Source organism: Muntiacus reevesi, chromosome 19, assembly GCF_963930625.1.
Source record: "Muntiacus reevesi chromosome 19, mMunRee1.1, whole genome shotgun sequence".
Lineage (NCBI taxonomy): Eukaryota > Metazoa > Chordata > Mammalia > Artiodactyla > Cervidae > Muntiacus > Muntiacus reevesi.
This window is the reverse complement of record NC_089267.1, coordinates 28,358,251-28,374,408: the sequence shown is the minus strand read 5'-3', so window position 1 is coordinate 28,374,408 and position 16,158 is coordinate 28,358,251. Positions and strand designations below refer to the sequence as shown.

General features: G+C 34.8%; 1 protein-coding gene across 4 annotated transcripts in view; it reads right to left on the bottom strand.

Annotated features, from left to right (window-relative positions):
• Positions 1 to 295: 295 nt before the first annotated feature.
• Positions 296 to 16,158, bottom strand: part of TBC1D32 (TBC1 domain family member 32) — a 179,414-nt gene continuing 163,551 nt past the window's right edge. For all 4 annotated transcript variants that reach the window (XM_065911547.1, XM_065911548.1, XM_065911549.1 and 1 more), the window contains 2 exons: positions 11,817 to 12,005; positions 296 to 1,287 (listed from right to left, as the gene is read on the bottom strand). In XM_065911547.1, the coding sequence (XP_065767619.1) occupies positions 1,168 to 1,287; positions 11,817 to 12,005 (309 nt within the window). In that variant the 3' untranslated portion in view covers positions 296 to 1,167. The remainder of the gene's footprint in view (positions 1,288 to 11,816; positions 12,006 to 16,158) is intronic.

The window sequence follows — 16,158 nt, the reverse complement described above, 5'->3', positions numbered from 1 at the left end:
CTATACTAAAAGGAAAAATAGTCTGGAGATAAGTCATTTTTGGTTGAAAAGAAAAAAAGCCTTTAGAATGGTTTTAATGGTTGATTTACATTTAAATATAAGCCATGAATACAAAATGACCTTTACTAATAATTTTAAAAACCTGTTGAAATTGCCAACTGAAAAATTAATATTTTTGTGTCTTATCTTTCACATATTAGATGTGATGGTTATAAGAAAAGAGACCCTAGCATACTCTATTAATCTCAATGGAGCAGAGCCTTCTATTTAAATAAAACAAAACACCGTGTTGGTAATTTAAAATAATTTACAAATCTATTCTCTTTAATGTATTTAAGTTCAGTACAAATCAAAGCTATCACTAAGGAAACCGCGTAAAAAATGAGCATTAAATGCATACCAGTATGAAATAATCTATCTTTTAAATGAACCATGTTGAGACTACATTTCACATGAAAAATTATAAATTGATATAGGTGTCAAAAGCAATTCCTAGAAAAACAATTATTTCTGATGAAAATAATTTTCCTACCACTTGCCATGATAAATATGATTTGTTCCTCTATATGTAAAATAAGCAGTTATGGTTTTGCCTATTTTCTTTTATATGTACAGACATAAAAACGAAGAAAGCAATTGTCTTGTCTCCATGGACTCTCTTTGGATGGTCAGCTATTTACAGTAATGCTGCTATTTCCAAGCTCATTGAAAAGGATATATTAATCATCCTGGGAAGAAGGAAATGTAGGTTAAGGTTAACTCTTAAACATAAAGAACTATAAGTGAGCTGGATTTGATTATAAAACAACCTTGTGTTAGTTGCTCAGTCATGTCCAACTCTGCAATCTGAAGGACTATAGCCTGCCAGGCTCCGCTGCCATGGAATTCTCCAGGCAAGAGTACTGGAATGGGTTGCCATTCCCATCTCCAGGGGATCTTCCCAACCCAGGTAAAGCCAAAACAACCTTATACGACAACAAACTTAAAAAATGAATTCACTTCAGTTGAGCCGATACCTACTTGAATATATTGTTATATTCAAAAACTCTCAGTACTGATCTATAATATTGTGTATTCACAAAGCATATGTTGTTCTGGACACAGAAAATAATCAAACCCTCGTTTCCTTTAAAAATAAACATAAAAATAAATTGTGTGTTCCATGATCTATGTGCTTTGCACTCTAATGTTCCGCATGTCTCTCAGCAACACTGGTCGGTAGTTTTGTTCCAAAATTTCCATGTATTCAAAGTAATCACTCACTCGAAATCCATGCAGTGCTTCTTCCTGTCAAAAGATATAAAAAGACATCCATTTGCTTGGGTAAAGACACACAGTTCTAAGTTAATGGGTTTTAAACAGTTGATATATCATTTTTTTCAGCAATAGATGGGGGTTTTATGTTGCTAGTAAATGCTTTTTATTTAGTAAGCTATACATATATTTGTGTGTGTACATATATGTGTGTGTGTGTGTGCATATATATATATGATAGCAAAAAATCATGTCCCTATGATAACTAGGTTGTCTGTTTTCAAAACCAAAACTGCTTTATAGCTAACAACAACAAAAAACAAACAAACTCTTAGATAATGAAACCTTCCTAATGTTTTAGATATAATAGTTCCAATTATAGAATGATTGTTTACATCTGTAATTAGTAAAGACTTTAAAGCTTTATCAAAGGACACTTACAATATTGCAAGGAATATCTATTCTACAGCTATGTTCATAAAATCTCCAGCAGTCTGCAATTCATAATGTTGGTACTATGCATATCTATACTAATTTGGAATTTAATGGTTAGTGTCCCAAATGCGGCACTCAAGAATGAAAAATAACAAAGCATCCATTTAGAATCTTATACACTTTTAGGAAATTTTAGGATTATTTATTTTAGTATCTACAAATACTAGCTGTGGAATGCCAACCTTTCAAAATAACAACAACAAAATTCTGTGAAAGAAACTTGATCCTTGATTCAATGTAACATGTTAGAAATTTTGGATGTTATGAAAAATTTTGACAATTCATGCCTTTCTGGATATAACAGCTTAAAGGCAAAAACTACTAACAATAAATAAAAACAATTCAAAAGAATAAAAGATAATATATTATCATATACCAAATACTGCGTTTAGAGACAAATCAGTTTGTAGATGAGAGACATAAATGTAGGGTACTTAGGAAAACATCACAAATTCTCAGTAAGAATGGATGTTTTTAGGGATTTCCCTAGAGTTATTAAGACTCCACGCTTCCAATCCAAGGGGTAACGGTTTGATCCCTGCTTGGGGAACTATGATCCCAAAAGCCGCATGGTACAGCCAAGAAAAGAATGCATGTTTTTACAGGCCTCGGATGTTACCAGTGATGACTAGATTAGTAATAGTTCACAGATAACTTGGGAGAAGAGTATATTACTTGCCACATGTCACCAAAAATCTGGGCAATCTGTGAGAAAAGTTAATTGGTAGCTTAAAAACAGAAATATTCTTAGTGATCTATAAAACTGATATCATAACTAAGAAATTAAATGATGTTAAGTTAGATGCATAAGATTATGCCTTTAAGACTAAGAGTTAATACCTTCGAACATAAAAATTTGAGCTACTTTTAATTTTAAAATACTTGTGACATTATCCATTTCTTCATTCATTAACCTCCTTCACTCCCTTAGTGTATGTAAGGTTCTTGGTTATATAGTGAAGACCAAAAGATGAACGAAACAGGTCTCTGTTCCAAAATATTAACAGCTAAGGTATATATTATATCTCCAGTTTTATGTACAAGCAACTGAATCAAAAGGAAGATGTTCATTTTAAAAACAGCAGAAATACTACATCTTTGTAACTTTCTCTATCAAATATATTTCACTTTTTTCTTTGGGGTAGAAGTAGGACTGAAGTAAGACTAATCTTGCTATTCAAGAATTCACTTTAACTGCTGTAGTCATGGAACTATTTAATGTGTGATCTGACATTAATCACCCCTTCACTAAAACTATACCTAAGTTGGAAAAGAATTATAGTAATGAGTTATTCTAACCAGAAGGAAAAAAAAAAAAAAAACAACTTAATGCCAGAAGAATTGTCTTTGAACATATTCATGATTTTTAAAAGAATGCTTATTGTTCATTATATGTGAATTACAATAGGAAATGACTGCATTTGAAAAACAGCACTAATAATTCTTCCTGGGCAAAAGTAAGCAAAACCTACTTTAACATCTTTTAATTATTGCTCCACTTTAGTTTAAAAATAAAACCTACCTATGGAGGACCATAGCTATTACTTTGTTTAAAAATACCTTTTCCTTAAAACATGTTTTTTGAACTTTGGCTCCCATTTTAGACATTAATATTAAAATAAAGAGAAAATACTCTGATAACTATACTGAATAGACACCCATAAAAATGGCAAATAAGTTATTAAGGCCTTATTTCATAAGAGAAATATAAAATATTCATTTTAAAAGAAAAGTTTTAAAATTATATAGATTTAAAATTCACAGGCAATTTTAACTATGAATAAAATTTCAGAACCTCTGAATTCTACTTTGTCTTCAAAGTGGAATATTTTCCATTTTATCCTAAATATTCTCTAATTGCCTTTTAGTGAATTACTTTTCTTTGTAATTATGACCACTTAGACTGCCAGCTAATCATTTACGTTTATAAAGGGGCCATTTCCTCAGACTACTGTTTTATTATCATTTTATAGACCAAAGTATATTGGACTGTGGATAAAAATAAGAATTCCCTTATTCTTTAAATAGGCAGACATATATAATTATATAAGGTAACATTATCACATTTTATACAGACAGTACTCTATTCAAGTTTTTTCTTTTTAATAAATTACTTCTGGAACAGTCTATATCTTGGTTGGGGAGTTCATTTTGAGCATATTGCATTCTCTTTTTCTATGCAGTGGATTTCCAAACAAAGTGCCTTAAATGATTTGCTCTTTTCATTAACGTTGAGTTTCAAACGTTGAACCATGAAAAAAGTACTAAAAATTACCATCCTAAACCACAGTGCTGTGTGTGTATTCAATATTCTACAATATGGCATATACACAGCTTCCCGCTCTCCTTTGTACACAGAATCTAGTTTCAAGTATGTATCCACTGGTTTCCTTTTACTAGTGAGAGCATTTAATTAGAAAGTCCACTGAATTTAGGTTTTTTTTTTTTTTTTTAAGTAAACAGACTAGTCAGTGATATACTAGAAAGAGCATAGGATTTGGAATCAGACCAAAATGGGTTCAAACTCACCTGTGTTAGTTACTAGACAAATGAACCTGGGAAAGTTTACAGATTCTCTAAGCCTCAATTTTTCATGTGTAAATATAGACAATAACAGCATAAACTGTGTTTTCTAAACTCTTTACTGGGAACTAGAAAGCCCTATGTGATCTGACTCCGGCCTCATCCCTGACCACTCTTAGCCTCTCCCCTCGTTTTGGCCACACTGGTCATCTCGACACTTTATAAGTGGGCCAGGCCCATTCTTACCTCTGAGACTTTACACTTGCCTTTCTTCTCATTGAGAAGGATTTTGCACAGAAGTCTTTGCATTGCTTTTCTTTTTCCTTTGCTTCATGTAGTCTCAGGATATCCACTCACAGCAGCCTTTACTAGACACTTTATCAAAATAGCACTTATGAACCTGACTCTCTGACTCCCCTACTGTGTTTGATTTCTTCATATTTAAGATCTATCAATACCTGAGATATTATATATTCATTCACATATTGTTATCTACTAGTAGAACTAGATGGGGAAAAAATGGCAACAGCGGCAGATTTTATTTTCTTGGTCTCCAAAATCACTGCAGTGACTGCAGCCATGATTAAAAGATGCTTGCTCCTAGGAAGAAAAGCTATTACAAACCTGGACAGCATATTAAAAAGCAGAGACATCACTTTGCCAACAAAGGTCCATATAGCCAAAGGTATAGTTTTTCCAGTAGTCCTGTATGGATGTGACAGTTGGACCATAAAGAAGGCTGACTGTCAAAGAACTGATGCTTCTGAACTGTGGTGCTGGAGAAGACTCTTGAGAGTTCCTTGGAGAGCAAGGAGATCAAACCAGTCAATCCTAAAGGAAATCAGTCCTGAATGTTCATTGGAAGGACTGATGCTGAAGCTGAAGCTCCAATACTTTGAACACCTGATGTGAAAAGCTGACTCACTGGAAAAGACCCCGATGTTGGGAAAGATTGAAGGCAGGAAGGGAAGGGAATGACAGAGGATGAGATGGTTGGATGACATCACTGACTCAACGGAGGTGAGTTTGAGCAAACTTTGGGAGAGTAGAGGGGGAAGCCTGATGTGCTGCAGTCCGTGTGGTCACAAAGACTCAGAGGTGACTTTGTGACTGAACAACAGCCATTAGTAAAACATTAAAGTCAATGTGGTAGGCCATGGCCTATCTGTAACTACAATGATGCTTGGAACACAGATGCTGGGCAAAGGTCAATGAGTGAATGAGCAATCCTTTTGCTCAGTGCCTGTCATTCAATGAGCATTCACAGTGTCAACGGTGGTCCTAATAGTTTTTTTTTTTTTTTTTTTTAATATTATTTTATTAGTTGGAGGTCAATCACTTTACAACATTTCAGTGGGTTTTGTCATACATTGACATGAATCAGCCATATAGTTACATGTATTCTAATAGTTTTGTTAAACTACATTCTCAGAAATGATTGAGCTAGATTTTCTTGATTGCACTGCAAATTTATAATGTTAAGCATGGATGGGCTCACTAAAAGGAGGATGAATAGAGATGGGGGAAACAAGTAACTACTAACTTTTTTTAAAGCACTTGCAATGTACCAGATAATGTTGTAGAAGTATTTCACAGATAGCATCTCATTTCATTCCTCCACAACTCTAAGTAATAGGTATTATTTCATACTCAATTAACATATGAGAAAAATTAGGCATACGGAGGTAAGCAACATGCCCAAACTTACACAGAGTGGCAGAATTTAACTTGAGGTGGGCTCAAATGATGTAAGGTGAAGGCAAAAAACATAACCGAAAACCACCGTTGAATAACACACTGAACATGTTGCATCTGTTCCTTCAGATGGTGAATTCTTTTTAATACTATAAACACTTCTGCCTTTTAAGAGCTACTATACAATTGGTTTTTTTTTTCTTCCTTCAGTCTGATCTCTATTTCTTATGCCAACATGTTCGAGTAACCACAGCTGCAAGTAGAAACAACAAAAAAACCCACTTGACAATTTACTGATGGGATGAAATTAATCTGATTTTTACATAATTATAAATTGATTTCTCCCTAATATGCAGGATTTACTTGAAGCATTTTAATTAAGTATTTTGAGTCTTTAATAATTTTCACTGGAAGGCAATCTTTTCCCAGCCTGGCATTTCAGTGATGTTTTTCCCCGGGTTGAATTCATAAACTAAAACTAAGATCACTGCCAGCCTATTAGCATGCAGAAAGCAATGAAATACAGTTAGTCTGCTCAAACAGTGGGTCTTCTTAAATACCATCAAAGTGAGTCTACCTAAACTTGCTTTTGTGTGTGTCTGTGTGTGTGTGTGGGGGGGGGGAGGGTGGGGGTGCATGTGAGAGAGAGAAAAAAGATAGAGATTCATTAAAAAACAAACCAACCCAACTTTAGATTTTCAAGTCTGAGATATTGAGGAAATTAATTTTGTCAGATGATGTTTTTGTTTCTGAAAGTTTGATGCCTAAAGATTTTCTGAACTATCATCTGTCACAGAAAAATGTTAGGTCCAAGGGCTAAGATTTTCAGCACACCTTCAGAAGTTGTCTTCTAGCTCAGCAGTAATTTATCCAATGCCACAGTGTGGGAATAATGCACTTAGTTGCTCTATTATCCAACCCACATTTTTGTTGTGTCTAAAAAGATACTGCAAAATACCTTGCTGATAAACTTACACCCATGGCATTCATCTAATCCTTCAGTGGTTTAATCAAATGAGGAAATATAAACAAATTATTCTGCTTGTTTTTTTTTTTAATTAGATGAAACTTAGTTAAGAAATTCCAAGTCATCTTTTTTAACATACTGATCATGAAGAATTATTCAGGGGGTTACCATAAATACAAACACTGAGTCTAGACTCTATTACTTAATTTCAAATCTTGAGCCTAAACCAAAGCGAATACAGAATAAGTTGGTATTTTCTCTATACTATATGCTTCAGAGAGATTTTTATTCCTAAAGCAATGCTTCTATCATATCTTTTTCTGTCAATACATGAAATTAAACAGGGAAAATAATTTCGTTTTATTTTCAATCTTCTGCAATTATCTCATTTTCTCAAGTTTCTCAGGATAACTGATAATACTGTAATTGAAAACATGTTTGTGGTTTTTCAATATTTTGAAAACTATTTCAATTGTGTCTAATTATTTGAACTCATTTAGCACAGTTGATGTTTGTTCTATCTATTTTATATAATGATTAATATCCTTTTAATTTTTTTATTTTTCATCTTCACACTAATTTATTCTTAAAAGAACCATAACAGGACTGAAAATTCTATGCTTTCCCATTGTGTTCTATTTAAAAAAATTTTTTTTCCATTTATTTTTATTAGTTGGAGGCTAATCACTTTACAATATTGTAGTGGTTTTTGCCATACATTAACATGAATCAGCCATGGATTTACATGTGTTCCCCATCCCTTTCCCCCCTCCCGCCTCCCTCTCCATCCCATCCCTCTGGGTCTTCCCAGTGCACCAGCCCTGAGCACTTGTCTCAGGCATCCAACCTGGGCTGGTGATCTGTTTGACCCTTGATAGTAAACTTGTTTCAATATTCTTCTCTCAGAACATCCCACCCTTGCCTTCTCCCACAGAGTCTAAAAGTCTGTTCTGTACATCTGTGTTTCTTTTTCTGTTTTGCATATAGCGTTATTGTTACTATCTTTTTAAATTCCATATATATGTGTTAGTATGCTGTAATGTTCTTTATCTTTCTGGCTTACTTCACTCTGTATAATGGGCTCCAGTTTCATCCATCTCATTAGAACTGATTCAAATGGATTCTTTTTAACGGCTGAGTAATATTCCATGGTGTATATGTACCACAGCTTCCTTATCCATTCGTCTGTTGATGGGCATCTAGGTTGCTTCCATGTCCTGGCTATTATAAACAGTGCTGCGATGAACATTGGGGTGCACGTGTCTCTTTCAGATCTGGTTTCCTCGGAGTGTATGCCCAGGAGTGGGACTGCTGGGTCATATGGCAGTTCTATTTCCAGTTTTTTAAGAAATCTCCACACTGCTCTCCATAGTGGCTGTACTAGTTTGCATTCCCACCAACAGTGTAAGAGGGTTCCCTTTTCTCCACACCCTCTCCAGCATTTATTGCTTGTAGACTTTTGGATAGCAGCCACTCTAACTGGGGTGTAATGGTACCTCATTGAGGTTTTGATTTGCATTTCTCTGATAATGAGTGATGTTGAGCATCTTTTCATGTGTTTGTTAGCCATCTGTATGTCTTCTTTGGAGAAATGTCTGCTTAGATCTTTGGCCATTTTTTGAATGGGTCATTTATTTTTCTGGAATTGAACTGCAGGACTTGCTTGTATATTTTTGAGATTAATCCTTTGTTTCTTTATTTGCTACTATTTTCTCCCATTCTGAAGGCTGTCTTCTCACCTTGTTTATAGTTTCCTTTGTTGTGCAAAAGCTTTTAAGTTTCATTAGGTCCCATTTGTTTATTTTTGCTTTTAAAAATAGCTTTGTTACAAAAGTAGGGGCTCATTCTTCAAAAATTAAAAAAAAAAAAAGAGCCCTCATAAATACATACAATAAACAGTAAAAGTCCCCTGAACTACTCTACGTCCCCTTTCTTCTCAGAAACAGTCATTACTAAATATGTAGAGTCAGGGCATAACATGTAATCTATGTAAGAATATCATTATGGCTCTGGTATGTAGTTATATTGAAAATTATTGATAAGTTTTTTTCCCCTTTGTACAAGTCTGAGCTTTTGGATCAGAAAGTATTAAACATAACTTCAAACGTTTAATCCCCATAACAACAGTTTAATGAGGACTTTTAAAGTCTTTCTGACTTGGTGGATTTTCTGAGGAAAGGAAGAATAAAATCACTTCCTTAATACAAATTTATTATTGATTAATACATGAATAACTGAAAAATAGTGTACATATGTTTACATACTTTTCAAAGAAGGCATTTTAACTGGGCTTAATGGAGTAGTTAAAGGGGTATGTAAATGCATACTTAATAGAGTACACTGGAATTTATCTCACAAGAAAAATAACTGCTCATCAAAAGAGATCAACGGCCCCAAGATCTACTTGCTGGAAATAAAACAAAAAATAACATGAAGTCATGGTATTAGAAAGGCATTTTTCCTAATACCTCAGATGAATGCAAACAGTAGGAGTAAGAAGTAAGGTTAGCTCCAGGACAACTGCTTAGATTAATTCTTTGCCAATATGCTCTTACTTTGGATTTAAACCAATTCAATTAAAATTTTAGTAATTTAAGTAGGACTTAGCAAAGATAATCTTTTATCTTTAAAAAAAAAACTCATTTTAAAATTCTTTAGTTTTAAATTGAAAGCATTATGCCTAGAGCATAACAGACTTTGGGAAATATTTAAAGAGGTCACCACTTGTAAACTCTATTATTTTTCCTGACAGTAATCGGGAAGAGGCGAGACTGCAATAATCACCAGCATCTATCAGGTTTAAAGATGATGCAATGTATGGACAACCCTCTGGTGGAAAGGAAGGTGTTTAGTAATTTTTGTTATTCAATGTGAATAAAATTAAGGCTGTTAATCTTTCCTTTTATGTTTATTAACATGCTTTGTTTACTCTAACAAGTGTTTATTGAGCACCTGTTATGTACCAGGTGCTGTTCAAAGCACTGAAAAATACACTAGTAACTGAGATAGACAAAATCACAATCCTCGTGGAGCTTACACATTATACTGCGGAAGACTGACAAAAATATATTTAAAATAATTTCAGTCAGTGACAAACACTATAAAAGAAACTAAAGTAGGATATGAGATTAGATAATTATAGGTTAGGAGGCATTCAAATGTTAAGTATTTCGGGAAATTTCAGGCCCTGAAATCTCTTTAACTGACGACTGCAACTAATGAAAATGCCCCTTAGTGAAAAGGAACCCACATTTTGTCCTCAATATAATTCTCATTTACGTAACCATCCCTGTTCTCCAAATTACCTTTAACAGATAATTTTTTTCTTTTTCTACCAAACTTTTCCTTCTGCTTGTATGACCATTGTGTTATACTTTATTTCATTAAGAATGTTTCTAAGATCATAATTCTATGATACATGTAGGAAGCTTGAGACCTTTTGGATTTAGTATTTATGAAATAAGAATGATTGACAGTTTATCAATCTTAAATGATCAATGACATTTACTTACAAAAGACATCATCAAATGACAAGTGAATCAGAAAGAGAATGAATAATACCATATTCTAACGTATATATACGAAATCTAGAAAAATGGTACTGAAAAATTTATTTACAGGGCAACAACGGAGAAAGAGACAAAGAGAATAGACTTAAGGACATGGGGAGAGGGGAGGAGAGGGTGGGATATATGGAAAGAATAACAAGGAAATTTGCACTATGATATGTAAAATAGATATCCAATGGGAATTTGCTGTATGTCTCAGGAAACTGAAACTGGCTCTGTGTCAGCCTGGAGGGGTGGGATGGGGAAGGAGATGGGAGGGAGGCTCAAAAGGGAGGGGATACATATATTCCTATGGCTGATTCATGTTGAGGTCTGACAGAAAATAGCAAAAAGAAAAATAACTGAAAAATATCTAACAATAAATAATAAAAATAAAATTAATTCACATGGAAATTATTTGTCCACCTAGAAAAAAGCTACATATGACAAATGTTGGTTCTGGGGTAAGTGTGTACATGCAAGCGTATGTATCTGAGGGTATCAGGGGGAGGGAAATATACTTTAAATTCAAGGAAATATTTCAACTTAAAGTTGGATTTATAGCAAGAATCACACATAGGGAGGTATTTATATATCTTATATTCTCTAAAGTCCAGAGTTTCAAAAGTCACATTATTGTGAGAAAGAAAGCTATTAGATCTTGCTTTAAAATATTAACTTTCGTGTAACTCTATGGCTGATTCATATCAATGTATGACAAAACCCACTGAAAAATAAAAATTTAAAAAAAAAATAAAAATAAAAAGCAGAGACATCAAAAAAAAAAATAAAAAAAATAAAAGTCAGAGGCATAAAAAAAATAAAAAAATAAAATATTAACTTCTGTACTTCTATATAATAATGACTTTAAAAATAGTGTTATGATAGATTCTTTCATGGAAACCTTTCAAAAAATATTTCAAAGTTTAGAAAAATAGAGTATGAAGGTGTAAGAAATTAATTTTTTTTAAAGTTTCAAAGCTGTGTATTAATACATAGTAACTTGACTTTTATTAGCTAAATAAGATACAGGAGTACAAAAAAAAAAAAGGCCTTTAAGCACAGCATACTGGTTAAAAGCAAAATTTTGTAGCCAGACAGCTTAACTTCATATCCCAGCCCCATCACAGTTTAGCAGCATTCACCAGCAGTAAAATCTTGGGCAATGTACTTAACACCTGTTTCCTCATATCTAAAATAAAGATAATAATACCTACCTCTCAATGTTGTTTTTAGGATTGAATGAGCATATAGAAAAATATCTGGCACTAGGCACCCCATCAAAGTTGATAACTTTCAACCAAAAGTTTTCCTCTAGAAATAAAGTCACTCACTTTTAGGAAAACCTGCAGATCTTGAGTCTGAGTGTGCTGTAGAATGTCTTGCTGAAGATGTTTGAATATAGCTATACAGATATACACTTGATAATCTGGACCAAGGAAAACACAGGTAGCAATGTAATGGCAGATTTCTACCCAATCTAAATAATTCCAAAAACACTGAGTTATCCATTGCAGGCAAATCTAGGAAAAAAAAGAAAAAGTTAGTTCATCAGAAAACTGATATAGCCATATTTGACTTTTAAAAAGCAGTACTCAGTAACTCACATAAAACCATTCAACCAAAATAGACAGTCTGACTACAAGAAGCCTAATTAAGGATATAAGGATGCTTCACCTACTTGCCTAATGTGTGAGAAAATGCTAATGGCCTTGGGACTCAGGACTTAGGGGTTAACTGATGGTGTTCATACTGTTCCTATGCTATTTGTAAATGCCTTCTTGATTCATATTGTCCTTCTCTTACCTATAAAACCAGTCTGCTCTCCTCAGATAACAAATGCTGAGACTATTTTAATTCAGAGATGGGAGCATCTTCTATCCTACCTAGAATCACAGATGTATAATTATGCAGATGACAGATTGCTAAATGTTACATTAATGCAAATGGACTCTTGCTGAATAATAAAACAATTTAAATCAACCAGAATTATATAACACAGAAACTGAGAGTTAATGTACAGAATTCAAAAATGAGACTTTTTACAAAAATCATTTGTTACTTTCTGAAAAACATTTTTCAGATTATAAAAGCAAAACATGCAAACTAAAAAACAGAAAATTTTTAAAAATGATACAGTGATTAACATTGCTAATGTTTTGGTACATTAATGCTATGGGTGGAATTGTGTCTCTCCCCTCAAAATAAGTCAAAGTCCTAACTCCCAGGACCTATGAATGTGACATTATTTGAAAACAGAGTCTTTACAGAGGTAATCAAGTGAAATGAGGTCATCAGGCTAAGCCTTATTCCAACATGACTTATATCAAAGAAACTGAAAATGTGAACACACAGCGGGAAGGCCCTGAAAAGACACACATGGAGACTCTCACGGGAAGACAGAAGATTGGAGTGATGCATCTATAAGCTAAGAAATATCAATGGCTACCAGAAGAGAGGAAAGAGGCATCAAACAGTTCTTTCTCAGTGCTGTCTAAGGGAACACTGCCCTGCCAACACTTTTATCCTCTCAAACTGTGAGATGATAAATTGCTATTGTTTTAAGCTACTGAGTTCGTGGTACTTTGATATGACAGTCCTGGGAAACTGAGACAATTACTTTCAAATATTTTAATTTTCATTTATGATTTAAAAATTACCACTGAGGAGAATTTTCTTTTATTTAACCTCTCTTCACTACAGTTTGGATTTTTAGGGGTGAGGAGCGAGGAATGGGAACAGATATAGTGTCATATCTCAATCTGTCATACAAAGATAAAGAAGACACACACAAATTTTCCTGTTTTGTTCTATTGTTTTGACCTTTAAAAAATGCATTCTCCAATAGCTTCTAAAATTTCATTTTATATCCCTGACTCAATTTGGAGGGAATGTTGATTCTGCTTTTAACTGCCTTTAACATGGGTATTAGTTTGATAAGGTTGTCATAACAAGATAACACACTGGGTGACTTAACAGAAATTGATCGTCTAATAATTCTGGAGAAGTCCAGGATCAAGGTACTGGCAGGGTTGGTTTCTTCTGAGGCCTCCCTTCTTGGCTTGTAAATGGCCATCTTCTCCCTACATTTTCACATTTCATTTCACAGAGGTCTTCCCTCTGTACATGTCTGGTATCCATATAACTTTCTGTAAGGATAATGGTAATATTGGATTCAGACCCACCCTAATGACCTCTGTGCGGTGCTTAGTCACTCAGTAGTGTCTGACTCTGTAACCCCATGGGCTGTAGCCTGCCACTGTTCTCTGTCCATGGGGATTCTCCAGGCAAAGATACTGGAGTGGGTTGCCATGTCCTCATCCAGGGGATCTTCCTGACCCTGGGACTGAAGCAGGTCTCCCTCATTGCAGGCAGATTCTTTACTGACTGAGCCATCAGGGAAGCCCATTTTAATGACCTCATAATTAAGTTCAATGACCTCATTGTAACTTAATAACCCTTTTAAAGCTTCCCAGGTGGCACCAGTGGTAAAGAATCCGCCTGCCCATGCAGGAGACGTAAGAGACATGGGTTCAATCCCTGGGTTGGGAAGATCCCCTGGAGAAGGGCATGGCAACACACTCCAGTATTTTTGCCTGCAGAATCCCACAGATAGAAGTGCCTGGCAGGCTACAGCCCATGGGATCGCAAAGAGTCGGACACGACTGAAGTAACTTAGCACACACACACTGCTTTAGACTCTATATCCAAATATAGCCTCATTCTGAGGTACTGAGGCTTAGAATTTCAACATACGATTTTTTTTTTGCAGGGAGGATACTGTGGTTTTTTTCAGTAGTCATGTACAAATGTGAGAGTTGGACCATAAGGAAAGCCGAGTGCCTCAGAACTGATGCTTTCAAATTGTGGTGCTGGAGAAGACACTTGTGAGTCCCTTGGACTATAAGGAGATCTAACCTGTCAGGAAATCAATCCTGAATACTCATTGCAAGGACTGATGCTGAAGCAGAAGCTCCAATACTTTGGCCACCTGACGCAAAGAGCTGATTCACTGGAAAAGACCCTTATGCTGAGAAAGACTGAAGGCAAAAGGAGAAGGCGGCAACAGAGGATGAGGCGGTTAGACAGCATCACCGGCTCAATGGACACGAATCTGGACAGACTGCGGGAGACAGTGGAGGACAGAGGACTGCATGCTGCAGCCCATGGGGTGGCGAAGAGTCAGACATGACTTAGTGACTGGACAACGAATCAGCCCATATCAGATGGTATTACATTTTTGTTTTCCATTCATCATTACTCAAGTCAACCATTAACATATTAACTCCAGTTATTACAGGCATATCTTTTTTTTTTCTCATCTTCTGGTCATATTTCTTATTATTGATAATGCTGACTATATATAACCAAGTATTTTTTTTAACTGTAGTTCTGTTCTCAGGATCAGAATTTTCTTTACAAATATGTTCCCTTCTATTATGCACCAAAATATTTTTATAGAGCCATGGGTTAACTCAATATTGAATTAGAATATATACATGAACATTCAATATTTGTCAGTGGAAGGATATATTTAATTTATTTTGGTCCTAACTTTAAATTTCATTTGGTAGCAAAAGGATTCTTCTCCTAAATCTCGACCTGGAGGGCAGGTTGGCATGCAAAGTTAATTACCAAACTTCCACTGCCCAATCAAGTATCTACACAGTATGGCTCTAATGCATTGGGGAGGAAGTAACCCTTGCTTGTACTTGACTAGATGGGTTGAAGCAGTCAGTGACTCTTTGATTAGAAGCAAAACTTTTAATTCCCAAATGCACTGCTGCCAGGGTTCTGTCCATACTTTGTTACAACTATAAATACTAGTCAACCAAGGGCCATGCTTTGTTAATGAAAATGAAAGACTCTAGATGAATGAATAAAGAGAAACAATTGAAGAAGGAAAATTAATGAAAATGATCTGGGTAGCCAGAGAAATCAGTTCCCATTCAGCTGTAGCTTCATGGGTGACTAGCAAGTCGATAATGATGAAGGGATAACAGTTCCCATCTTCTTTCTAGTTGGTCTGACTATTCAACAGGTTGAAAGGTATGAAACTGTTGACCACTGACTCATTTTGACCTTTAAACCTATCAATTTTATGATTCAAACAAAGACATCTGAAGTCAAAATACTTATTCATAAAGCTTTATCCATAATGGTTAAAAGAAAGCTGTCCCCAAATCTGTAATTACTTACTTACTTATACATGGTTTCTAAAACAACTGTAATTTTCTGGGATTTACACAACATTCAAGCACTATTTTCTATGTTTTTTTTTTTCTTCACCCATTAAACAGAGAATGTGCAAGTGTGCTGAGTCACTTCAGTTGCAGCTGACTCTTTGCAACCCTATGGACAGTAACCAGTCAGGCTCCTCTGTCCATGGGATTTTTCAGTCAAGTATACTGGAGTGAGTTGCCATGCCCTCCTCCAGGGGATCTTCCTGACCCAGGGATCGAACAAGCAGCTCTTACATCTCCTGAACTGGTAGGCAGGTTCTTTACTTGAACCATTTGGAAAGACTCAAATGAAGAATAATCCCAGCCTTTTCAACATGTGGGAAATTTAAGAGAGGAAAAATGAAAGATTATAATTGAAAGCATTTTGAAAATATATCAAGTGCTATGTAAATGTTATTCTATAACAAAGGTACAGATGTTTATTATTCATTTA